General features: G+C 39.6%; 1 protein-coding gene across 1 annotated transcript in view; it reads right to left on the bottom strand.

Moving 5' to 3' along the window:
• NELL1 (neural EGFL like 1) overlaps window positions 1-27880 on the bottom strand; it is a 249335-nt gene that overhangs the window by 97967 nt on the left and 123488 nt on the right. The window contains exon 15 of the mRNA XM_065755619.1: window positions 9561-9683. Within this exon, the coding sequence (XP_065611691.1) occupies window positions 9561-9683 (123 nt within the window). The remainder of the gene's footprint in view (window positions 1-9560; window positions 9684-27880) is intronic.

Here is a 27880-nt window from a genome sequence, read left to right as displayed (position 1 = left end):
CAGCAAATGAACTCCTTGTTTACTTTTGCTTTATTTCAGCCTGCAAGTCCTCACACTTTTTCCTTTCCAATTCTCTACATCGTCCCACACACGAAGAGTGAGACAGCAGCCACATGGTGCTGAGCTGCCAACCAGAGTTAAACCACAACAATGAGGTTTGGAAACACCATTCAGCACATTCACCCTCAGTAGGTCAGACCTCACCACCTGATCTACTTCTAAATGTCACTGCTTTTATACGAGTAGAAGAATAAGTAAACAACAGAGCACTCAGAAACCACTCGACCAATAACCATTAGCAGCCACTTATGGATTCCCACTCTTTTTTATCTGAGCTCTGACTCCTTCTCTGGGATGTCACTGAAAAGCAGTCTTAAAGTCTGGTGATCTCATAATGTTTTGCTGCATGCTTGCTTCCTACAGAACTGTATCCATTCTTGGATTTAGGCACATTCCTTGCCCAGTCAGTTCTAAAATTACCACAGTAAGGATTCTCTCACTCACCTCTCTCCTAAGGCTAAGAGAAAATGGCTCTGCACATGCAGGACTGATTTGATTGCTTCCATCTTTTCTTGGGAAATAACCTATGTCATGGCAATGTCACACAGCTATGGTTTCCTTTGCTCTGTTCAGAGGGAGGAAACAATAGGTGTCAGGAAAGCAGTACAACCATGTGTCTCAGTAATAAAAGTGGCATATTAATGAGCATCCCTAAACCATAATAATTAACGCAAAGGAATGGATATTGCCTACTTAAACTCTGCCAGCATCCTTGTGGCTCCACACGCAACTGCCATTTTACTCCATCTCAGATCTTTCTGCTCACAGCAGCTCCTTTGCAAAACCACCACAGACTGACATCATGTGCTGAAGGGAATGGGTGGCTACATTTCAATAGCACATGCAATGGCTGAGAACAGCCATGCGGTCTTCATCGGTGGCAGCAGCGGCATCCTGTAACCTACATGAGCCATACACACATTATACCCTTGAGGCCACAACATCATTAACAGCCTATGGAGGAAGATGGATCAGATGGATGTGCACAAAGGTATGGCCCAGTATTGCTTTTACTTTTTTAAACAATGAAGGTAGATCTGTGAAGGTGACATCATCTTCAAATTTCAGACCCTACTCGATATGCCTGTGTGCCATGTAGCCATCAAATAAACAGTTCATTTTGAAGCTTAGCTTCAGAAAACCAGCCTGACAATTCCCAGTTTTAGGCACACATCTGAAGAAAGAGAGAGAATAGCAAGTACCATCAAGGTGACACACTAAGATGCTTGAGTATTTATGAGCAGAACAATAACATAAGTCACGCAGCTCTGCCCCTTCAGGAATACCAAAAAAAAAAAACCCCTCCTAGTCTCTGTGACATACAGCTTGCTCATTTTTACTCTTGGATGATTGAATTTCAAATCATGTAGAGTAGTGAGATCCCTTCAACTCCCACCTCTTCTCAGTTTACTTTAAATTCTATTCCCCTCTGCACTCGATGTGTTCTAAACCATTTTAATTCACATTCTTCTTGTATTTCATGTACCGAATTCACCCAGTAACTCACGCTGATGATGCAACCTTCAAAGCACCATTTGTGGTTTTTGCAGTGGGTTCTGGAATAGATTCCTTTTCACTGCAACATTTCTTTCAGGTAACATTCACAGTGCACTGTTACAGTTTGCCATTAGTCTTGTACTTAGCACATGCTCACTTAGCACAGCAACACTTATTATTGTTGAACACTTCAGGTGAGAGCTCTACACACACACAGGGGTGCCTCAACCTGTCAGCATGTTGCAGAGCCTAAAACACCAGCACCACTGTGAAAAAGCTGCCAATTGGAGAACCTTTTTGGATTGAAATATGCAAATTGTACCAACAAACAGCCTCAAAATTTTGCTATTCCCAGTACTCAAGAAATAAAGCACCATCTTCAAAACTAGTAGTGAGTTGGCAGGGGTTGTTGCAATTCCCCGAAGTTGCCAGGTCTTATTCTGAGGCAGAGATTTGGGGGATACACCTTCTACCATTCCTCTGAAACTCTACAAGCACTCTCATAACGCCACACCACTACACCACTATGAAAATCCAGCCATGTTTGGTGAAGTCATCCCAGTTTGCAAACATTTATCACAGCCATCGAATGTTCTTCCAGCATTCACCACATTTCACAGCAGTGCAGCAGCCAGAGCCAGGCAGAAGACAATAGAGGACAAGACACAGAGGGAAAACACAGATGGGAAACACTAAGAGGATGGAGCTGCAGAGAGAAGTCAGCTGCCACATCCACCAACACGGATAGAAACCCTTTTTCCATATCCTCCTCCAACAGAAGAGCACAAGGAGAGAAAATCCTTCTTCCCAAGTTATGGAAAAAATATAAATGAGAAAGAATTACAGGCCCTTCCTGCCAAGATGGACTTAAACCACCAAATCACAGCCTCCACTGCACTGAGATCTGAGAGCTAACAAAGTCAGCTAAGGCACATCGTCACTGCACTGCAATCATCTCATAAAAACAATACAGACTGGTTTCTGTAGGAGCTGGGAGCATCCTACATTCAGTGTAAACATGGGACAGCAGCTAATAGAAACAGAGTCACACCATAAAAGACAAAAAGAATTATCAGTGAATGTTTCAAGATTTCATCACTGTCACCTACTGATGGTCAATACCACACACTCTGAATGAGACAGAGGGTGAGAAAAAAAAAGCAAAAGATCAGCAACTTTGTCAGTAAAGACCAAATAACTGCAGTGGATGTGAGTGACTTAAGATGGAATCCGTGACCTAAATATTAAACAGCCCCAGAGTTTAACATGATTGATTTTGAAGTCTCAATATTTCTTTTGGTTTGATTTCTTTGGTATTTCAAAATACTTTCAATGGCTTTGGTGAGAAAACACAGTTGAGTGGTTTAGGAACAGAGTTTGAATCCTGGATCAGCTACTAGCTCTGTCACATTTTACAAACTACAAGGTTTTTTACCTTGGTTTATTGTAGTGTGGGAAACTCAGAGAAATAGGAGGCAGAAAGCTTTCCTGCTGGAGTCCATTCCTCTGCTATGGTAACTGACAGACGTACAAGCCTCCTTTAAAAAACTCAGTGACCTCTGTGCAACTTAGAATAATGACATAAATAAATAAATAACACTACCTTTATGTAAAAGAGACTGCTCTACAAATAATCTTGACCAGCATAACACCAAAATAAAACTAATATTACAATTCCAGGGACCTGCTGGTTCGTATCCTCTTTCTGTCAGTACCCCATAAGGAATGTCAAGGGAAGGATCATAGCTAAGATACGCTGGCGCTTCTCAAGGGTTCCCCCATGGCCTTCCTCAAACATAAGACTGTGCTCCCACGGGTTGGGATTTTCCCCTGCTGGGATTTTTCCCCCAACTTGCACTGTTGCTTTTTGAAAGTTCAGTTCTTTGAAAGAAGAGCGTATGGGAGGAGTTAATGACTAAACATTTCTGTTCAAAGTTTAGGTTCTAAAAAGAAAAGAAGTATATGAATGAACTACTCCAGGAAAATTAAAAAGCTTTGCTTTGACATCAGGGATCTCAGGACTGGGTTCCTCAAGGTGTTCTGCAGCAGAGACCTAGGAGGTGATACACCTGTTGCAATCTGAAGGAGCTACTGATCAGGACAGACTTAAAAAGCAGGGAAAATTAATGATGATGTGGACATTAGGTGTAAAGGCTTGGCATTTTTGTTTTGATGTATCCCTTAATTAAACAATTAATATAGCAATAGTCCCAAAAGCTAAATGAAATGTATCCTCCAACCCCTATTTAAGTAAGGAACGTTATGTATCAGGCCTCTTTGTAGATATAGGCCCACAACTTATTACACAAAATTGCAGCGTTTGGACTTAATTAAAATGAACAATCTATGTAAAACAAGAGGCAGAAGGAGAGAGAAACTTTTTAAAGCTCTTTTTTTTTTTTCCTCCCAGAACTGCTTCCAAGCCAAAAAGGTTACGGATCAACACAGTTCAGTATGAAAGACGAAATTATTTCCCTATCTTTTAAATAATAACAGCATTTTCTTAGACTTTTTCATTTTAAACTTTAAAATTAAAAAATAAAAAATAAAAAAATGCAGAGAGAGACTCTCAACCTTGTAACATCAAAAACCATCTTTCTATTATTTAATGACTTTGCAAGTCACTCCTGGAACTACTCAAAAGGCAAAGGACAAAATGAGGATGTGAAAAGGACCCAAGGAGAACATCTTGCAAAATCACCTTCCAATACAACCGGGTTTAGTGCCCAGGAATTCACAGGGAACACTGCCATTGACTTCTGGAATTAGCTTCAATTATTTTGCACGTACTGCACAGGATGCTGATCCCAGAGTGAACTGCTCATTCTGAGAGACCCAATGTTAACAAAAGCAATTGGAGACAATAAGCAAAGGAGTCAATGAGAGGATCTCCATTTCAGAAGATAAACCTGGAAAACCTCCCAATACTCAAGCATAGCCCTTTGCTGAGGACTCTTCATGTACACATGCAAGCAAATAAGCCTTATTTCACTTACATATAGATGCAGCATTTTTGTAGATAACTGTAGTTGCTCTGGACTGGACCACTTACTCAGCAAACATAAATCAGTGTTACGCTCCTTTTACATGGGCTGTAAATCTAGAGCACTGAGACAATCTGTGACAGCACAGAGATCAGAGGACTCTGACAGGACACATTAATCATGGCTTTTAGTTGGTCTATTTTCATAATTGATGTGCATTCTAAATCATGTGAACAGTCTCCCACACAGAACAGGATCTCATCAGCAGGAAATATTTTGCCCTTGGAAAGGCTGCAACGTTGGACTGCGTAACGGTAAATGCGTTTAGTTTTGCTCTTCATACAAAAATAATTCTGTCGGAATTCCAAAATTTCACTAAATCTAGATGATGATGTTACATTTTAAGGACGCAAGAAAATTATCCTAAGTCATCTTAACTTCATCAAAATTATTTTAAATCTTTATGTTCCAAAACCAAAGCAACAACACTAGAACTGAAGCAGCTTTAAAAGTATGTGGTAAAAATACTGTGTGTTCATACAGCTTCAAAACAAATACACAAATGCAATTATGGAAAATATGACACATTGATAACTGCCTGACCATGAACAAAGCCATAAAGATCCCCACACTGAAAATCCAATTTTTTCACTTTTATTCATAAAGTGAACTTAGGACTGTGAAAAATGACGTAGCTTGAATCATCCTGCTTTGATCCTGAGGGGAAAGATGTTTTCATTCTGTCCCACAACTGTGCTCACCTCCACGTAATTCCTAACACATCCCAGCACTCCATGAAGGCATTCAGCTCCACATCCAACAAACACACACACACAGAGCATCTATGAATAGCATGGCAGTTAGATGTCTCACAGTGACCAGATATGCCTTTACAAAATTATATCAGCACATCAAAGAGTCTCACGTTGCTGGCACTTATCCGATCCTAGTATTGCTGGTGTCAGTGTAAAAGGTACGCCAATAGAAGTAGAGAACAGAGAAAAGGATTAAGAATAATAAGAGCTGAACACTAGTTTACTGGTTGATTATTTTTCATAAAAAGTGATGAGAATTTGTCTTTAGTTGTCTGTTTATTACACTGAGAAAACATCTACATACTGGGAGGTATACAGTTTCTTTCACTTGCATGTATTTCAGCTTATTAAGTAAACTTCAGGCTAAGAATTACATTACTAAAAAAAATTCCTGCTCAAAGGAGGAAACTGCAATGGAGTACAGCTGTCAACTGTCGTTTGTTAAGAAAAAAAATACATCCATCCAATTGCAATTTGTGATTAAGGCAGCGAAAAATAGTCTGAATTACTAATTCTCATTCTCAAAATAATTCTCAAAATTAATTTTCAAGCCTGTGATTTATTCTAGCCATCACAGTCCATTCAAAATATTTACTGAATAATGACTCCATATCATTATTCCCATTACCTTGGGAAAGAAAATAGCTATCATTCAAAATCTGGACATTTGTCCATACCAGGGTCCAAGAAGTTGTTCACAAGGTGACCAATAAGCTCTTAAGTAACAACCACACTACAAAACACAATTTCCAACATAAGTACATATGAACACCACAGTACCACCAAGACACTGATCTGAACTTTAAACCAGAAGAACAGAGACTAGCTCACATTAAAATAACAGCCACCTCCTTGAAGACTCCATCACACACTGAGTTGCAATCCCCTGAAGGTTTTCTAAGAAACGTTGTAGGAAAAAAAATCCTATTTCATACTCAGAAATAAACGATTCTACAACCTGAAAACTAATCAGAATACACATTGTTTTGATTTTTATGTCACAATACCTGATTTCTCACTTCCCAGGTATCAGTCATATTGCACACTCTTGCATTAATGTTGATAACTGTAACTCCATCTATTTCATTTAATCATTGTAATAAATCTACGTCTCAGTAGAAACCACCAAATGAGGAATTAATAGTGCACCAAGGAAATCTGTTAGGTTAACTACACAAGTAAAACTCATAAATAAAATGAAAGATGTTCACGCTTGCTTAAGCTTTAGACTTTTGGTCATTCCCCACAAGCGACAAACACAGAAATAACCAGCCAACACATCTTGTCTACAGTGCAGGAGATGGTCTGCTGTTCTACCATGAGTACATTAAAAAGGCCAATGCTCTAGTTCTATGGCAGAATTCACCTTTTAAAACAATCATTAGGACAAGGATCATACACTACTTCCAGGTCTCTTTGTATGAAACAAGAAAACAACTCACTGCAATGAAATGTCAATGGTGACTCGTGCTCCGCTCAAGTTGCAAAGACTGATCTACAACTTCAGAAGAGTCTGTAGGGCTTATTTATTTATTAGACAGACATCAAACTCCAAATGTCACCAATTAATTTGGGAAGCCTGCTGATGTTTCAGTGTATCTTTGCTTCTTTCTATGACTTTAGACACTGGTACCATGTATAAAACTCTGCAATAATCTGCTCTACTGTAGGACCACAGTTTCTGCTTCTGCTTTGACAAATATTCCATTCAACTGGTTTTACCTCTGCCTTTGATGTCATAGTTTCTTCTAGAATAGACTTTCTTATTGTACTTCTCACTTTTTCAAAAAGTATTCAGATATAAATCCTTCCTGTTCTGGGTTGAGAGCTCTGTCAAATTCACTAACAGTGATGGCACAGCATCAGAGTCCTTTGTCATTTCATCTCAACTCAGTCTCACTCTTTTTCTGATCTATCTCCAGAATTTCAGTATCTTTCTGAGTTACTGAAGTCCATTTCTTACAGGAAAACAGAGAAAACCTGTCTGTCTCTAAGTGCAGATGTCACAAACTTGTCTGACAAAACAATTGCATTGTATTTTCCAGTATTTCACTATGCACTTTCATTTAAAGGCTCAAACATTTTCTAAACCAGAGCTACTGGTATTTTGTTTTCTTATAGAGATGTTCTCACAGCGTTGGTCACAAAGTGAAAAGGCAGTGTTACTCTGAATTTACAATATCACAAAGATAAGGTTGAAATATATTGTACGATCAGACCCAAAAGTCAGTCCAACTCTCTGACTATGAAATTATTGTTCTACTTAGGGTGTTCCTGGACAATATGAATAAGATTTGTAACAGAACTAGAGAGATGTTACTTGAGGAGGAGTTGAAAACAAATGTTTTCTGCACATAAACATCTATAACATAAACACAGAACACTTACAGGTGACTCAAGGAGAACGTTTATCACCTTCAGATGGTATTACATTGAACTTATTGCCTTGCTTTGGATGTATTTTTTCCAAGTTATATTGCCTAAAGATGAAGCTCCAGAATTGCTAAAAGACAGCCTATGCTATTTATATGACAAGTCCATAACTCTTTTCCTGTGCCGAGTCTAGAACTTGTGCAAGCAAACCGACATATCTAGTAAATGATCACTGTTCTGGTTTTTCTTTCTTTTCAGCCAGATTGCACACATCACAATTAATGGCTAAAATGTGAATGTCTTTTAAATTAGCTACCCAAACTGTAAAAACCTCAAGTGACCACAGAAGCACAGGTTGAGAAACTCAGACTACTTCTTGACACGGCATGTTGTACTGGTGCTCAAACAGTACAGCATTCTACTATTATCTGCCTTGCAGTAACAACTATTCCATGGAGCCACAGTTCATTCTCAGCCCTAATAAATACAGTAATTATTAGGCTGCAAGATGCTTTCCTACCATCTCCAGTTTTCCCCTCAGTTCATGCTTCCTGCTCAGAACATAAGAACTCACTTTGTTTCCTCTGTTTCCATGTACATTTATCTCAAAAAGGGAACTCTAGGTACACTCACTTCTGCAATTCAAGGCATATTAAATATATCTAATCACAACTCAGCTTGGTTTTTTTTGAGTTTGACAACACGTTTGCGTTTCTCAAGTGTAATTTCATTACTAGAATATTTAGTTATTTCAAGGTTGCTAGACAAATATGCAATGAGAGTTTGGCTTTGAGGTTTTGGCACACTTAACTCAACATCAGGTGCGCAAACAAAGATCATCAGTGTGAAAAGATGGTTTGTATGAGCTGATCCAGGCATCCCTGTTTCAAAGAAATGTCATAAGTATTCACTTTGTATTAGCCTCAGAAAGAAAAAAAAAAATCACAGTCAAGCACAGCCAGGCTGTTCCCAGAGACTTCCCTGAAACTCTTTGTCTATGCCATAATTTACATTCACTGTAATCTAGTAAATCTAACTGGAATGAGTTTCTCCCCAGTATCACCTCCTGAACTTCAATACGGACAGAAGGTTTAACTTGGCCACCATTTTCATAATGTTTCTGTGATCCTCCTTAAAACACTGCAAACCATTTTATTATTTTCAATATAGTGTTCCTCTCGTGCAGCAATCAGATGGCATATGCTAATTCAGTGGCTTAGTAAAGAACTTTAGCTTGAAACAAGAATGACATCAATCCTACTTCTCCTTTAAAGAACTCCTCAGAAGTCCATAACAGACTAAAGTACAGAATATTTTCTCAGTTTCAATAGCTGTCCTTTACAAAAAAAAAAAAAAAGAAAGAAGGAAAAGAAAAAAAAACAACACCCTTATTTTCCAGTTATTACAATTCAGTTTAGAAAGTCAGAAATTATGCAGCTCCAGACAACGCAGAGACAGCTTTTTATGAAACACAATAATTCTTAAATACATAAGAGGCAGATCTGAGAATTAGACTTTCAAGATACAGCCCTCACTAAGACAACTGGCACACAGAGTCACACCCCTGCCTTTAAATACATCATTGCTTGTCCTCCATGGAAACAAAAACCTTCCTAACAAGTTGACCTACCACTTCACAGAAAGCATAGCCAACTCCAGATATTTCTGGCTCACTTCATTACTTCAAAATAAGTGCTCAAAGACAATAAATCTCACAGTGAATCATTGACAGAACCCAGCCATCATCACAAGTTAACAGAACGTGGGTGACTGTCAGAAAATATTAATAGAGTCTGCCACTTTTAGAATGCTTCTGGAGTAACAGACTTACCTCGGCAGATGGTCCCATTCCCCACATATCCGGGTTTGCAGGTGCAACTATGTCCCCTGACAGTGTTGGTACAGATTGCATTCTCATCACAGTTGTGCTGCCCACTGCCACACTCATCGTGCTCTACATGGGAAAAAAAAGTACAAGAGACAGTGAGCTTTTCAGCTTGAAGACATCGCACCTGAAAACCAAGTAGAATAACAAGAGTGTCACAGCAGCTGATTATTGGGAGTTTGGTCTGGAAGTCAGCAATGGGTCTGCTTTAATTACAAGATTCAGCAACACCTGCATGGTGATTGTTTAGGTTCAAGAGCAGGAAAAAACAATCAGTGAGGAGGCAAAGCACTGCTAAGACAAAAACCTGTGGAGAAGATCACAGAATAATATTTGTTGTGAAGGCAACAAATTATATCATTGTCTATCACCAAGCCTAATAAGCATAAATACATCAGACAAGGGAACACATCCTGTAAAAAAAAATAAGCACTTGGTTTGAAGAGTTGGCCCTGGGAATCTGCCCACTGCAGAACCACAAGGAACACTAAGAGAATCTCATCCGCACGAGGAATCCCAACATTTCTTAGCAGCACTCTGGCTGCAATGATAGGAACTTCAAATGAAATTTTCCCTGGTGTAGAGACGTCTATAGATCATGTTGCTACAGCATTAATAAGAATGAGAGAGCTTTGATTTTCTATCAACTTACAAAAATCTTTTATTCCAAATGGGACAAGCCCTTAAGAGCCTGTCAGTAGCAAGTTATTTTTGGTTTCATCCTCCCTCATCCTTTGGAACACTTGGTATTCACAGTGGAAAGTGAGGGTTGAAGGTGGGATCACGTTTTAAACTCAAAAGAGACTACAAGTAATTTGCAAAGAACATCACTTTCCACTATCTCCCAGTCAAGTGCCTTGACTTTCATGTTACAGTTAAAACTGCCTAAACAGATAACAAAGACAGAAGGAAAGGACACTGAAAAAGTAAATGCAAGGAGTCACAAACTATACCACTCTAAAACAATAAAGGAGATCGCTGGGAAAAAGTCTTGAGGTCACAGTCATTTTGACGATTTCACTTTCGGCTGAAAATAAGCTGAAAAAAAAAAATCTTTTTCTTTTTATAAAAAATACACGTATGAATATATATATACGTGTATATATATATATATATATCAACATACTGCCATGAAATGATAGCTCAGGAATTACAGCATCATAAACTTTGACTGAATTAATCCATCTCCACGTGACTTTTATTTGTTGCACTACTGTACGGGAACTGCTGAATCACAGCCTGAACCACTGATTGGTCACCTGAGGTGAGCACCAGTCAGCCATGGGGCCACAGGTGAAGGTGATATACCTGTGTGATTGGAAGGGGTGGAGCCTGGCTCCACCTCTCCCAAACCCCATTTAAGGGCTGACCACCACCAGGGAAGGATCTCTTCTTGGAGATCCCTCCCACGTGGAGTCCCCTGCAAGCCTTGTCAACCTGAAGGTGAGCCATCTTCTCTTTTGTATTATTTATATACTGTTTATATAGAACTACTTAAAATATACCATCACCTATATTCTTTCTTTACGGAGTACCATCCTTGGGAGTTATTTACTCCACAACTACAGAGCACAAGAGGAGGTTGTGATCAAAGATGGAAAGAGCTTCCAGGCTTCCTGAGAAGGATGCTATTGTATGAGGCAGTTACAACAAACAAAAACAACTCTTGCCCTTGGATTATTAATACTCACCTCAAGAAACAGGTACCATCTCAGAAGAACAGTTACAATTGTAACATCATTCCTTGCCACCAACAATTTACCTATAAAAACTCAGCACGCTTTTTCTGTTTGGTCATTCAAATTGCAATTTCTGTTATTCAAATGTTTGGCTATTGCCACTAGGCAATAAGGATCAATTTGGTTTTTGTGACTCATTTTCCCTCTACAATGAAAACATTACAAGGCAATTTTTGAGTGTTTGTCATTCAAATTGCATTTGCTTGAGCTGAAGTCCACTAGGAGCTGGGGACACTGATGCCTATACATGGGTAGTGTATCAATATTACATGGTCTTACAAAGGTAACAATCACATCAAAAACAAAGTTAATTCGCCAGAAAATAGTTTCAAGCAGATATTTGGTTACTTATCTTATTATAGGAAATAGCCACTTCCTTAACAGACCTCCACTTTTCTTCAAAGCACAGTTAAGCAGTGTGGCTCATAAAGGTAAAGCACCTACAGGCCGTAGCAGCCTGTGTGTGGCATACCTCAAACGAGCACACATAACAGCTGCTGCACCGTCAGTACATAACTCTGCTGACAGTCAGTCTCCAGTCTCTCCACTATGAGGCATAAACAGGTACAGCCAAACAACAAAGAAGTCAGCAACCTTCAGGCACTCATTTTTCTGCCAACGATTCCATCTGCATATTTCTCCAGCCTGATCTTACTGAGGGATCACATCACTATGCTTCAGTAATACTTCAGAACCAGCTCTCTGTTCTGGGCTGCAGTGAAGTAGAAGAATGCAACAGGGAATGTGCTGGGGAGGCACAGTACCACACCAAGATTTGGGCTGCCTCAAGTACTAGGACTAAAAAATGGATTACTGCCGAACTCTTAAAGTTTGGGACATTAAAATATCATCTACTTTTTCACTGAAAACATATTTGAAATAAATGATTTTTATACCCATTACACAAGAGGAAGATAGCATCTTGTATGTGTCATTTTTAAAAAGCATTCTTCAGAGCACTTTATCACTCTCAGGATGCTTCTGTTTTCCTGCACTGAAAGAGACACCACCAGTATGCTTACTGGGTTGGTATGGACTCCAAAGGTGCACTTTCATTTGGCTTCTTCTTTTTTCTCTCTGTGCATACTTGGGAATAAATCAACTAGTTGTGTTGGTGCAGTTTGTCCAAAATATACAGACATAGCAAAGCTAAACACCTTTCAGTCAAGAGTCATGGGTAATTGTAGCATCAGAACAGCTTCCCCTTACAGAGTTCAAAAGCCCATTCTAGAAAGGATATTTGAGTTAGGATTTATTTTCTCAGAAGAGTGCTGACCTTTCTATCTTAATTATTAGGAGAAAACACTTCTAAAAAGGACAGGCAATGGAATGCAATTACTGGAGACACATCCCATAGAATGGTCCTTCCCCACAGCTGCTTTCAGTTCTCATTACAAGAAAAGGCCTCAATTTACACTGGCTCAGAAAATGGGAACAATTTTCTTACTGTAAGGATTTCTGTCCATTAGTTACCCAAAGCCTTCACACTTAATAGAAAACATTCATCTCTGGGAAAAACTGTGAAAAGATTCTGACTGTTTCTATTTATTCTTACTTTTACAACACTGAAAGGAAATCTGTGTTGATCTTTAAATTGAGAGAGGACAACTGCTTCTGGGGTACGTAAGCACAAATGCAATAATCACTGCTATATACCAAGAGACGTTTAATAGAGACACAACTCTCCTAAAGAACAGCAAGGTCATCAGATGCTACCATTGCTTATTCATACGAAGACCATTTGTATAGAATACATCCCCTTGTGTAAAATTAATTTGCTGCCTGTATACACTTAAGCAACAGCCTTTTAAAACTTTGAAAGGAGAATGCCACCTCTATGAATACTTTTAAAAGAACAAACAGAGATTTGCTGCACCGGCACGAAGGTTCAAACACCTGTTTAATTATTAAAGCTTAGAAAAATGAGAGATAAAAAATGGAATTCAGGAAATACTGTGGACTTAGCAGCATTGGGACTTCAGCTCACAAGAAATTCTGATGAAACAAAAAGGATAGCTTTGAAACCGGATGAATGAAAAGAAACTTTGCTCAGAAAACAAAGGCAATTAGGAACAAGATGCGTACATCAAACAGGTTACGTACAAGAAATCATGATGTAGGTGGCAAGTTGGTGAAAGACATAGAGAACATGGAAAACCTTCAGCTGCCTCCCAGACTACAAATCCAGCCAGGGTCTGCACTAGGCAGAAAGCTCCAGCACCCGCCCAGAAATGAGGTGCCTTGAGTCTCTGGCTGCAGGGAGTCCCTGAGTCTGCTGCTGCCACTGAGGGCAGAGGAGATGACACCCATGTGAGATGTGAACAGGTGGATGATCTGCTCAGTATGGTGGCAGAGCTCAAGGAGAAGGTGGAGAGGTGGAGGGACTGTGAGCAGGAGTCAGACTGCTGGAGCAACTCCCTGCCATAACCATGACAGTCACCGGGGTGATTCTCCTCCAATATCTAGTGGTACTAGAAGAGCTTCAAAGTCCTCTCCAACCAAAACCATGCTATGAACACAAGTCCCATTTCCTTAACGTAAGGATACACTGCAATTTGATCCTTATGAGCAGTTAAATATAAAAAGTTCTGGTAGAAACATCTGATTTGCAGTTCTTTTAATAGGAAACTATAATGCTATTGTGATTTAAGACACAATGAACAGCTTCTGGTGTTTGATGCCGAATTATTTAGACTGCACTCTAAAAGAGCAGATGTATGCTACCTTTGGGTAATTAAGAAGAAATAGTGAGATTTAACTTGAATACAAAGTTTTGAACGTTCACATATTCACTACCTGAAGAACACCTCTTGAATGTTTACTTTAGAGGAATAAATTAAAACTCTTCCCTTTTTCTCCTGGCACATAGTTAGATTTTGGTCACATTTTGCTGTCCAAAATCAAGCTTAACAAAATGCAACACCAATGTAAACTACACATATGCTTTTTATTGCTTTATGTTGATTCAGTCCATTAAGCCAGCCTGCCTAGAACTGTCCAGAAACTGGTGTATCTACCATGAGATGCGTTCCCAAAATGGTATTCAGAGAGAATACTGAGATCTGTCCGGCAGTTCCCTGTTCCTCAACAACTTCAGTAATTATCTGCTATAGTTAAGAAACTCCACAATGAAACCTTATGGTCGCATATTCAAAGATCATAAAGAAAACTACTGCAATCTTATTCACACACCTAACATGATAGGAAAATTTGTAGTGGAAAACAGACTAACACTACCATGTTCTAAAGAGACCAGAGTGCAAACATGAGAATTAACAACACCTGTAACATCAGTTTGTATGATTCCAGCACTCAGCAGGTGACATCTTGAGAATCGAGGATTTCTGCAGCAAAACACCAAGCCTTCCTTGTTTCCCCTCAGTAAGAAGCTGAAAGCAGAGGTAAATGTGAAGGTTTCTATTCTGTACGTAGAAACTACTATTCACTGCTATGGTGTTCACCTTAGTGATGAGCCCCACTCCTATGAGGCCCACCAGGTCCACTGTTAGCTTACATATCCTGAAAGACAACAATCGTTTGTTTTCATGTCCTAAAGCTCGCTTTCTGGGGCACTTTTTGCACTCTCTGGGTCCTCTAGGAGGCGTGGTAAAGCCGGCAACACTTTATGTACAGTTTTACATTTGAAAGCACTTCTTGGGAGGAGTTTGACTTTGAAAGAGAGAGCTCAGGAGTGTTTACTGACCGAAGATCACCGGAATGGGAGAATGGGGGAATGATACCATTGTATCCTATGAAGGCAAGATACAATTTGATGTCTCCCTGTTCCCTCTTATCTGCTGGCAAGGCCCAGAAGATGGGAACAAAGGAGTTCCTGTGGAGATCCAAAGGCCAGGAGCAGGCTTTCCGTAAAAAGCTGACTCGACCACTTTGGACTTAAGAAGTTTGTACCTTCGTTAAGAAAATAGAGGAAAAAGAACTCATCATAAACCAATCAACAAAACCTCCAACAATGCATCACTACTGGAGATCAGTGTCTGAACTACAAACCTCACTGGAACCACGGTGGACACTCTCTCTTGCTTTCTACAAAGACACCTTTTTATTTCTTATCTCTTTTCTATAACTCATCTTCCCTTCACAATATCCCTAAGCAACTACGATTCATAGTAAACTGGTTGGGCTAGCATTTCACCTCTTGTGTCTTAAACTCACCACTGGGTATATAGTAAAAAGAAACTCTTCTCTCTCCTATAAATCGGAGAGAGACATTTTTAAGTGGCATCACAGACATGACACCTGACAGTGAGAGTGTTGCCCTTCCAAACATAGATGGTGTGTGTGTACCTTCTGGAGTGGCCTAGAGTGATATTTTTGATAATATAGATGTGAACACCTCTCCAGAAAGATCACTCCACCTACTGAATCTTAAGTGTGAAATCTGAACCTTTTTCCTGCGTGCGCCTCTTGGAGCTGAGGAGTGATATTTTTTCTAGTTTAAACATGCGTACCCCTCAAAGATCACTCCACATACTGAAACATTGTTTGAAACTTTTTCTGTGCGCACCTCCTGAAGTCACAAGGAGTGATAATTTTGATAACTTAAATGTGAGCACCTCTCCAGGAAGACCACCACATTGAAACTTAACTGTGTTTTTGGAACTTTTTATGTGTATACCTCTCAGGGACCTATTAAAGTAATTGTATTTCTGTTGGTTCAGTACACATGTTCTTCCCTGTGAAAATCACTGCACGTTTTGAATCGTAAGGGTGCCTCCTAATTCATGTGTGGTACTCGAAGTCTTTCCGTGTGGCTGTGAGGAGTGATTTACATATTATCAGTTCCTTTGATATAGACCTCCCTGTGAAGAACACTCTGCATATTGAAACCTGAAGGGTTTGATTGAGCTTCTCTGTCTTTTGCGTGATCCTCTCAGCAAATGAAGGAGTGATGTGAGCATTTGCATGTTTGACTTGAGATTTTGTATACCTGTAACCTCCCCCTCCCTCCGTGTAGACCCATCTGCACATTGAGAAATGAGTGACAGTGCAGTCACAATGAAAAGTGAAGATGTATTACTTGACCTCTTAGAAAGGCATGGTGCTCAGCCCTCATTAACAGGGGTGGACTGGGCACAACAGAACTGGCACAACTTGCAGAGTGTTTCAGACTGTATTAATGTTCTACAGAAGAATGCTCACACCCAGACTGGAAAAGGAAAGGCATTTATTTGCTCAGTGTTGGGTTCTGCTCTGGTTGCAACCATAGAACTCTGAGACCAGCAGCTTAATACAGAGAACCAAACTACTGAGTCACTGCAGGAATTGCTTAAGATTCTCCAGAAACAGACTGAGGAACTTAAAGGGCAATTTGAACATGTAAAACAAGAAGCAGCTCTCTTACTCTGAGGGGACAGTTAATGTGTAAGGATACCAGCAACACTGTTATCCATAGTTTGCCTTAAGAAAACAAATCTATCCTCTAGGAAGACTGGAAGGAAGAAAGGCAAGGCTAGACAAATCAGAGGCGTCCCCAGTTCAATTGCATCCTTTGATCAAAACTGAATACACATGCGATAACAGTGAGGATCTAGACCCTCATGAATATTAAGGAGAAAGAGCTCAGGCAGAATTAGAAGGAACTGTAACCTCTAACCATCTGCAGTCACGATACAAAGTATGGATGTGGGGGGAGACTGCCCAAGAACCATTAACATACAGACCAACAATTTCTTCCACTAGTAAATTTGAGACAAGGAGAGTGAGATGCACAGTGGCCAATTTGATCCCACCCCATCCAATAAGGAGCACAACAGAACTAAAAGGTTCTCATTTTCACTGAAACCAAGTGGGCTAAAATATAGACCATATGTAATAGTTTTTGGACACTGGGCCAACAGAAGGGCATTCCATGAAAACTGATGGATGGACCACCTACAGACAGGTTAGAGAAGTGTTAGAGAAGTTAATGGGTGGATGAAACAGAAGCTCAAAAAGAGTGACACTCCACTTCCGAGTGTCCCCCTTTAGCATCAGCACGGGCACCGAGGACCACAGGAAAACTAATGCCTTCGCTCCTCTCAAGCGAGCGGGCAAGCAAAGGTTGGATGCACACCAGACAGCTCACAACAAAAGGAATATAAAATTAACACTCGCTGGATTATTCCCTCATTTTAACCATATTAACAAGGCCAAAAAGGGCACGACCAGGTCTTGTTTTCTTTAACTGAAGACCCCCGGGGGACCTTGACTGAACACAGAAAGGCAGACAGCTGACTTGAATCATTTTTGTGACAAATATTGAAGATTCAATCACGCTAGAATGCTGAACATACCTCTTGATCACATCATGTATTTTGGTTGTGTAATGTCATGTTTCAGGTTGTGGTGGGTGTGGGGGTTGTCTTTAGATCTGTTAAACTTCCCACTTGGGTTCAGAGCTGTCACAGGCTGTGCTGGCTTACTGGCTACTCCCTGCACAGTGATGTCATTCCTTTTGACCCCTTCTTCCACCCCTTTTTATCTAACTGATTATGATTTGCACTGTAACTCCACTATGGTGTTTCCAACTTTCCAAGTAAATTGGGGAAACAAACCAAGGGACCCATCTAATATCTGCGCCAGAGGTGGTCACAAAAAGAAACCCATCATAAAGCCCTTTGCAACGCAATGTTATTGATGTCTTTCAGTGTCAGAGAGATGTTATTGCAACACCAGTCCAGGAGTTCCATCCAAAACACAGCTCTTGGAAAGCAGATCTGAAGAAAAAAGGAAGATCACTTGCTAGAACCATATAAATTTGCAGATACATAATAAATGGCTGTATTGCATCTCTTTGGAAGAGGAGAAGTGTTTGTTTTCATGGTTTCTGAATACAGCATTAATAAAGAAAATAAGGATAAAGGAAAACATTAAAAGAAATCAACACTGGAATGATAAAAGCACTTTTGAAACCTAGGCTCTGATAAGAAGCTGCCCAAGGTTAAAGAAAAACAGCATTGAGCAATCAAATAGGAAACTAGATCAAATGTCGAAGAACTCAAGAATCATTAGAAGCATGCACCATTGCTCCTCCTGCATTTAAATTTCATTTCCTACTTTTTGAGAGTGCATCTGAGATGAATAGATGTGTCACATTAATAAAGAACACAAAAATAATGTTATTAATATAAAAGCTCTGCTACTAGCTGATTTGTGTGAAGAGCCACGGTATAAAGGGGTCTTTGACACTGAATTCCTATGTCATACATATCAGTGATGGAAATATTACACACATGGACATGTACAGACATTCCAGAATGATGCATCCTTAACAAACAGGCAGGTTGATTAGAAAACAATGCAGCTGTAACACGTTCCATTTAAACAGATTTTCTGGTGTTCTTAGTGAAGTCAGCTCAGTCCTGTTTGGATGCAGCACTGTCTTGTTTTCTAATGCTGAAAAGCATTACAGACCCATCTGAAAACACTTCACACTAGGGCAGCTGGTGTGACTGTGCAAGAAGATCATCCCTTGAAGTTTTCAAACCTTTAGTCTCAAAGTATTTTTTATATAATAAAAATCTTAAGCAACTGTTACATCAGAGATGTGGATCTCTCTTTCTAAAATTAGCTTCCAAACTCGGAGTGCAATTTTAGAGGCAGGCATCAACCACAGAATGGCTTCGGTTGGAAGGGACCCCAAGCACCATCAGGTTCCAAAGGCCCTGCCACAGGCAGGGCTGCCAACCCCAGGTTTGGTACTGGGTCAGATTGCCCAGGGCCCAATCCAACCTGGCCTTAAGTACCTCCAGGGAAAGAGCATCCACAACCCCTGTGGGCAGACTGTGTCAACACCCCACTGCTTGCAGTAAAAAACTTCCCCATGACATCTCACCTACATCTCCCTTCCTTCAGTTTAAACCATTCCTCCTCGACCTAGCACTATCAGACTGTGTAAAAAGTTGATTTCCCTCCTTGTTTATAAACTCCCTTCAATATGGGAAGGATGCAATGAGGGCTCCTCACAGCCTTCTCTTTCCCAGGCTGAAGCAGCTCTGTTCCTTCAGCCTGATTTCACAGGAGAGGTGTTCCAGTCCTTGCACTGTCTTCAATGTGCTCCTCTGCACCCTCTCCAAAAATTCAATGCAGATCAGATTTGGAGACAAAACCGATTACAACAGTTTGGGAAGGAGTGCCTTTTTCAAATTAACAGGTGCAAATATTAAAACAAGAAATCCATTATGAAAGAAACTCCACTTTACTGACAGGAAAAAAAAAGAAAAACAAGAAAGGAAAAAAAAAAAAAAGGAATGCAAAGAAGAAGCAGCAGCAGCTCTTGTTATATTTCTGTTATACTCAGGCTTTCAAGAGCAGGTAGCTTCATTCCACCAAAGAAGGAACTCTTCTGCATGTACATTCACTGAGCAAAATGCTCAGAGCCTTCAGCTTCACAGCACTGAGGCTCAACCCCACGTAAATAAAAACATCTGTAGAACTAAAACTAAGTAGCAAGGACTGCTTGGTTTCTATCTTCAAAACCCAGAGTAATTCCTACATTTAATGGTAACAGACAGCTTAGGAGCTCCCTTTACAGTCCTACAGCTCTGAATGAATCTCTCATTAAGAAAACTTTTGCACAGGGGGTGAAGGGAACACAGTGTATTCTTCATGACGCACAGCACAAAGTTATTTAAATACAAAGTAATATGAGTGGTGTAACTGAAGCTGCAGTGGCAATAGAAACGGCTCACAAAATTACAGTTTTGCTACATCCACAAAGACCACGCCTAGATGCACAAGTTCTGTATGTCAACTTGTATATCTATAAACCATAAACTGCTCCAAATACCTTCTAGTAGTTATTGCTTTTCTTATCATAGCTATGAAGCAGAGGATTTCATACAGAGAACAAATGAGCTCTCATACAGAGAGAAAATAAAGCCTTGGAACTTGTTGTGATGTACTGTGCAGAAAGACTGTACAGCTCCAGCAAGACTGGAGCGGTGAGTGATGAATATTGACAGAGGAATGGTAAGAACGATTCTATGAAGTTCTCAGCTTCTCTAAACCATAGGACGTTCGCTTAGGGAAATAAAGAAATCACAAACAATGACAGCATCTCAGACTGCCTAGCAGTTGCCACTGCCTAAATTACAGTTTGCAGGAGAGGTGCCTGTTAACATTATATCTGAAGATACAGATTTTGCCTCTGTTTTGCTCAAAGCTGAACTGAGTCCAAACACCTGCATAGTGTCAAAAAATGCACCCTAAAGAAATACAGTACTCATTTATTTATAATTGCAATATGGCAATCTAAAAGTACAGGCTGCTTTTCACCCAGAAAATTGTGGAAGCAGCATATTTTATCAAGTTGATATCAGGATCTCATCTTCCTGCTAGTTTTGGTTCAAGAATAGCTGCACGCTTCACTCTGCAGAGCTCTCAACATCACCAATAACAAAACATAGCAACTTTACCTGTTAATGCAGTTTTTCAACATGATTTGATTAACTTTGTATCACTGACCTAAGTTCAGAAGATTTTTTTTATGGCACCATTCCAGGACACTTGAAATTACACACACACACAGCATTATAAAAGCAGTACAAAGCTTAGTTCAAGCCTGCACATAAACCTCTTGCAACGTATTAAGGTGGAATCATTTCTTAATGCAAGCACGTGTGTGAGAGAAGCATCAATCTGCTGACACAAGAACACAAAATCACAGCTAAGGACATGGATTATTTCTCTGACCCCATGAGAGATGCAAGGAAAGGCCTGCAGAACATTGGGATGCACTTTACCACTGATACAGAAGTCACAAAGACTTGCAGCACTTTTCTCAACTTGGTGGTTAAGAAGTCAGAGTCAAGCTGTCAGGTTTACCCTGCAAACATAGCACCTTTCTGTTTGATCCAGGAGTTCCTCGTTATGCAAGTGCTGCAGAACTGATGGAGCTCCAGTACGCTTTAAGCTTGTGACAGAGTGCTTACTGCAAGTAAACCATATTTCCCTCACTGCAGCTCCCCTAAGTAAGTCAGAGAGTACTGAGGTTATTAAAAATGCAGTTTTAAAAACTGCCTTCTAACGCAGCATTTAAGGACCTGAACTACCAGATGGTTTTCTCAGAACCTAACTTCCCCCAACGTGTTTCACTGGGGCAAACAGGCTCTCAGCACTCCCAAAACAAGAAGAACTCTGTTTATGTCACTCTTGGGTATCGGACTTCAGGTTACTCCTATGGCATCCCAAACACGCCACAGAATCTGAAACTGGAAGGAAGCGAGCAAATCATTTCACCCCTCGAAGAGCACAACTTCAGCATTATGTTTACTCTCAACACATGGAACCAATTTTGGTTTGTAGACAGGAATGGCAGCTAGTGATGCAGTGTTTCCTGAGGCACATATGCTTCTTCCTGGAGATACTCTACTGTAACAGTGAACACACCAGGCTGTTCCCATCCTATGAGACCTGACGTTCCAACCTTAGTTTCTTTGTCTGCAGCTATTCCTTCTTATAATAGCAAAGCATTGCACAGTGTGAAGATGCCACTGCTGAGACAAAAGACAGATCAAATAGAATTCCTGAGCTGTGCACTGTTCAGCCTCTTGTAACTACCTACAGGATAACCACTGTACAACCTCATTTTCACTCACTTCAGTAAAAAGTAACAAAAATTACTTAGCCATGCAAACATAGCACTCGTGAGACTGAAAAAGCATGGTTGATGGAGGTTTATTCAAAGAGAATATTCTTCTCTATAAGACCTCTAATACACACACAAGAAAAGTCACTGGCAGACGTAGGAAACTGGCTACAAACAGAATGTACTGCAATCGAAGACAAACAGGAATTCAAGTGGAGGATTATGTGTAAGAAGTGAAGATGTAAGAAAGGCATCTTTTCTCCAACAAAAATGAGCACAGAATTTCAGGGAGAACAGAGCCAGTAACCTCAGCTACCTAAAATCACTGAACAACATGGAAAGCACTGAAGAAATACACTGGAGATCCCACACAAGGGCCCCTAGGGATTGAAGTGGCACACGTTTTCTGGCTCCCTTTCCAGCATTAACCAGGCTGGCTCACTAAGTGCTATCTCAAGTCTCCTTGCTGTGCTCAGCCTTTGGCAAAACACAAAATAATTAGGAAGAAAAACAAGACACCAGGTGTGAGGGATGTATTCAAAAATCAATTTACAGAAGGCAAAATGAAACTCCATCCTTAACTTGAGTACCTAATACTGACAGAACAAGTCCATACAAATGTACACCAGTGAAACAAGAGAAAGTGGCATCAAATGACCACAAACCATGAAGGAAACATGAAAAATCCAGGAGAAGGGTTAGAACATTTCACTACAAAAAGCCAGACACGTGTCAAACAAGAGAAATAAAATGGGATATGAGAATCAAGCAATGGTGAACTTAGAAAGAAATGCCTTCTCTTTCCAACAAATAGCAACATCAACATTGCATAGCCAGAGATTGTAAATGAGTGTTCAGAAGCCCCAGGTAAAATAAAAATAGTAAAAGCATAACCTTCTTGGCTTTTTTTTTTTCTTTTTTAACCACTATCTGTATTTTTTATGTTTTTATACTATATACCTTAGAATAATATCACAGAAGCAGAGAAACTGTAGGGGCTGGAAGGGACCTCTAGAGATCACAAAGTCCAACCCTTCTGCCAAAGCAGCTCCCTAGACCAGGTTGCATATAAATATGAATAGATATAGATATATAGATACAGATGGGCAAAGTCAGTGGAAAGCATTTTGTTTTACAGGTAACTTTTCCACAATGGTCTTGTGTCTACAGAGCATGTTGCATGAAGCAGCATGTATTTTCTGACACTCCTGTAATTTCTGCTCATGGTCTTACGCAAAAGACTATTTTAATCTGAGTCAAATCCTATGTCAAAAAACAATGTCCCCTCTATTTAATATCAAGATGAAATGTCAGCAAGGAAGTTATGTAATGTAAATATTGGTGTGTAAATGTTTCAAGATCAACACATATCAAAGGCCTACACTTTTATTCATCTGAAACGCTTTATTCTTTCTGAATGATGCCACACTTAACTCGTTAGCACTGCATAAAAGCACAGGCCCTGAGTACCAAGTATTTCAAACTCTTACCATTCTATGGCATCAAGTATTTCCCCAGTACTCTCCCTTCTGATCCTCTGACACACCAATGTTTTACATCATCTTTAACAACAGATTTCTTCCAGCAGGCTTCTTCACTGGCTCTAGCCAGCCCTGGGCTGTGCAGTGGTAGCAGGCTCTGATGCAAGCTGTCCAGCCTGAGCTATCTCTCACCTGCAGCCCAACCCCTTGCTGCATCTCCAGAACAGTACAGCAACACTACAGGCAACCCTCCACAAAAGCTTATTCCTTCCAGTGGAAAGTGTACAAGCATAAAGAAGTCTCTGCATTAAAACTGAAGATGAATGTTGATAGGAATAAAAAGCTTACAACTACAGTTTGCTAAACTCTTTGCAAACAGCACCCACATACTAATGATCTCAGTTAAAAGGTACTCCCTAGTAAGAGGATCATACTTGACAAAGGAAAAGTTGTGAGAAAACGGTTGCAACTCATCTGGAATAAGGTTAAATTAAAATCCACAATGTAATTATCCTAAAATGGATTAAAAATAACAGAAAGAAAACAAGGGAAAACAACCTCCACAAAATACATGTATCCTTCATACCACTTGCTGCTGTGCTGCTTTGAATCTAATTACAAGGTATATTCCAGGGAAGAAAAGCAGGATTACAGAGCACTTCAGTGCAGAAAGAGAAGCAATGATGCTGTTAGATAAACTGAGCACAGACCTCCATGCACTGCATGCCTAGACCTGTAGAAATCACAATCCAGCAGCAAGCACACCTGGCACAATGTGAATTTTGCTCCTCTCCATTAAGTGACTGCATCACTTGGTCACTAGGACTCTTTTGCCACCCATTTTGTAAAGCCATGTTTAGAAAGGTGCTATGACAGTGCAAAACTCATCTAATATACAGAAACTTTCTACCAACAGACAAGATGGGACAGAGAGTAGCATTCCCATCTTTGAAACACTTGAAACACAAAGGTAAGAAGAGTGCACAAGAAACCTGATATACGTCCATGGGAGTTAGAGGTTAAGCACGAGCCAGATAACGGCAGTAAAACTGTTGGGAGCAAGGTGTCATACACCCCAGCATGAGCTTCCTACGCTTCCAGTATCAAAAAGAAACTCAGTGATCAAATGTTTTTCTTATTTAAATGAAGACATGTTTTGTATAACAAATAATAATCCTGCTTTAGACACCATCCTTCTTGAACCCTCACAAAAACATCTGATGCCTTCACTGCCTGTTGCCCAGGGGAATTCATCCCTATACAGAGAACAAGAGACAAAGATCCCCCAAGTCCCTCCACCTCCAGCTCCCACTGGTGTCTTATGGGGCAGGCAGGAGAAAAGGCAGAGATACAATTACACCTGGAACATAGTTTGGATAAAAGCTATTATTTCAGTGCTTTAACATTTCCATTTAAAGGGGCTCAAACCCAATTGCAGTGATAATGATCAGTGTTTGTCATTCTGTGACACAGGTGATAGCTGCCTGTGAACAAAGAATACTGTTGCAGAGAAGAGGAATATGTCTTTCCAAAGGGCGTATAAGTGCTGCAATCAGCACTAAATTAGCATTACAGAAATTAAGCAACTCTTCCCACAGAAGACAACAGAACTTTTCATTTTGATCACTCCTTACAAAACCCGAACACACAGACAGGGCGGGCCTGCGGCATAACGGGGATGCATTCCCTGGAGGAAGCCTCGTGCCACGAGCTCCCATACATACACACTGGATTGTCAGCCAGCACCTCCATCTCATCTCCATTTTACAGCAACAGAAGCAGCATCCCTATACACAGCACTGACAAGAACACCAATGCTGCTGGAAAAGATCCGTGAATTAATATGTTAAAAATGAACAGCAATTTGAAAAGATAAATATTAACAGCTTAATTTAGAAGAAAAAAAGGATTTATTTTGATACTAAGTTGGTCCCTCATGCTAACTGACAGAACTGTGATCACTGCAGGTGAAACAAGGTAGTGTAAGAAAACAATCAAATGGAACCACAAACTGAATTGCAATGGGATACCTCATGCCACTGTAACCCAAGGAAGTTCACTTTGTGGGGTATATCTCAGTGCATTTGCATGCACTTAATAGGATAAAAATGTGTTTTTATTATTATATTTAACAAGAGGCAAGGTAAGGGCAACCACGAATAATTTTTCAGCTGAAAGTCTGTACATAAACAATACCAATTCTTTGAATTCTCTTGTAACGAGAGAAATGGCATTGTTTTTTATCAGAAAAAGCTTTATAATTGGTACATATTTGACATCCTAAAAAGTGTTTACACTGTCTCAGATGAACAATGTGTCACTAGCCCTGTCACCAGCAGCCACACCAACACTGGCAAAATTGCTGTGTCTTCAAAGAGCTTGCAAAGGCAGATGTGCAAAGTAGGAAGTTCACTTGAGTCAACCCTATGAGAGATACGAACGACAACGCAGCCCAGTATTTGACTCTTACTTTCAATGAGAACCATGTTAAGGTGTGAAGTGCTCAAAACAGTCCAGTACAGCTCAGCAGTTTTCTGCTGGAGGAGTGACAAGGAGGGAACATAAAGAGAACCAAAGCGTCAGGAGAGATCTGCTTTGTTTTTCTAAATAAACAAATAAACCAACCAATAAGTAACTGTAGTATGATGAAGGAGAAAAACATTTAAAAAATGAGTTTAGTACAGACAAATGATGGCTTCAATTGAGGTTGTGTCATCTGACAAGGAAGAGTCAGCCATATAAGGCACTCAGTGTCTCTCTGAAACAGAGACTCAAGCAGCTATAGGAAGCAGTATGTTTGACCGGGTGAAACAATGGTTCATTCTGCAACCCAAGTGTAGTTTTTTGTTTCTAACCCAAAGAATAGTGACATGCTGCTAAAATACGGCCCTATTTTGCATCTTCTTTCTGAGCAATTCACAGGGAAGACTGATATTTTGTTTATTCCGTTTGGAATACTTGACATTATTACAGCCCATGACTTTGTTTTGTAAGGTTTTCAAAAACCCTCTCAAAAAGAAATGGTTATTATTCTCTGATACTTGCTGAGTGCCATTGGTTGCTTGAAAAGGCACAGTGTAAGCTGTGTAATGATAATACAGCCATCAAAAGAAGACCATTAACTACAGAAGGATTACCACCACATTTTGGGATGGGTTTTCTCACTTTCCATCTGGGCTGAAAGCAATCACCACTTTCTCAAATCAGTGCTGGGATGATAACCATTGGCCCAGGTGCTAAGATATAACAAGATTTAAAGATGATAAGTAACAGTAAAGGAAAACAGAACAACTATATCTGAAAACAGGGTCCCTCTGAATAATATGTACAATGGAAGAAGCTTTGTAACTCCAATTTCAATCAGCTTCACACAAAGATAGAACAGCAGAGGAATAAGATATTAATTATTTCCTTCTCACAATAATACACAATAATAATGTCAATAAACACAGGATGACAAAGCCATGGAATCAATAAAAGAGAATACAAATAAATTCATATTCAGAAAAGGAGCTAACGAGTTACAAATACAACCCCATACTGAAAAAAAGAAATGAGATAATACTGAGTACCAGGAAAGAAAATCTCAAATGAAAATGAATCCAAACGGAGCACATCAGAATATTTAACAGTATTTTCTGTTGTGTAAAACAAAACCACACCTGCACTGATGCATAAATATCAAGAAACTACAGGAAAAAGCGTGGGCATCATCATTATACAGTGTCTGAAATTAACATCTTACAAAGGCTAAACTTTCCTGCCCCAGACCGAAGTTATATACAGTGCAGTTATCATTTGAACACTTACAGACAGAGAATAAAAGAAGAGATATTTATAGGAGTCAAAAACTCCCTGCAACAGAATTTTGTGTACTATTTGTGCTTTACCATAAAGCAAAGATAAAAGATAAATAATTCACAAAAATATTAAAATGTACTTCCTTTCTGAACTATCTTGAAGGATTCATATGGAAAAGCCATAGGAATACAATTATTATTCTTACTGCTGCAGCTCTTCTTGAGCACTCTCTGGCTGCTGTTTTCCTTTGACATTTTGCTTCTAACTGATTGGTTTAAGTCTCACCAAGTACACCTCAACTAATGACATCAGATATTTCATAATCATCTGTCTGTGCTTCCAGAAATTGTTTGAATTTATCATGTTAAATGATCATATTTTTACATTAGAGCTTACAATGAGGAGACATAGAAAGTAAGGTATTGTGACCAGTAGAAATTATACCAACAAAGAGCGTTTGAATGATTTAAACAGAAAGCACCAATTATTCTCCTCTTTGTGAAGGATAAAAATGATCAAAATGATTATTTTTCTGAGATCTTTACAATATTCATGTACCTACTTAACTATCTTTCTTGGAAGGTCAAACTTGTTTTCTTTAAATAAATGAATAAGAATATTTGAAAGATTGTGAGTATTCAGTACTTGAATGAATAG

The sequence above is a fragment of the Cyrtonyx montezumae genome, unplaced genomic scaffold (assembly GCF_038088225.1).
Source record: "Cyrtonyx montezumae isolate F1298 unplaced genomic scaffold, pur_monq_1.0 scaffold_10, whole genome shotgun sequence".
Taxonomy (NCBI): domain Eukaryota; kingdom Metazoa; phylum Chordata; class Aves; order Galliformes; family Odontophoridae; genus Cyrtonyx; species Cyrtonyx montezumae.
The sequence above is the reverse complement of the archived record's forward strand: the minus strand, read 5'-3'. Positions and strand labels throughout refer to the sequence as shown.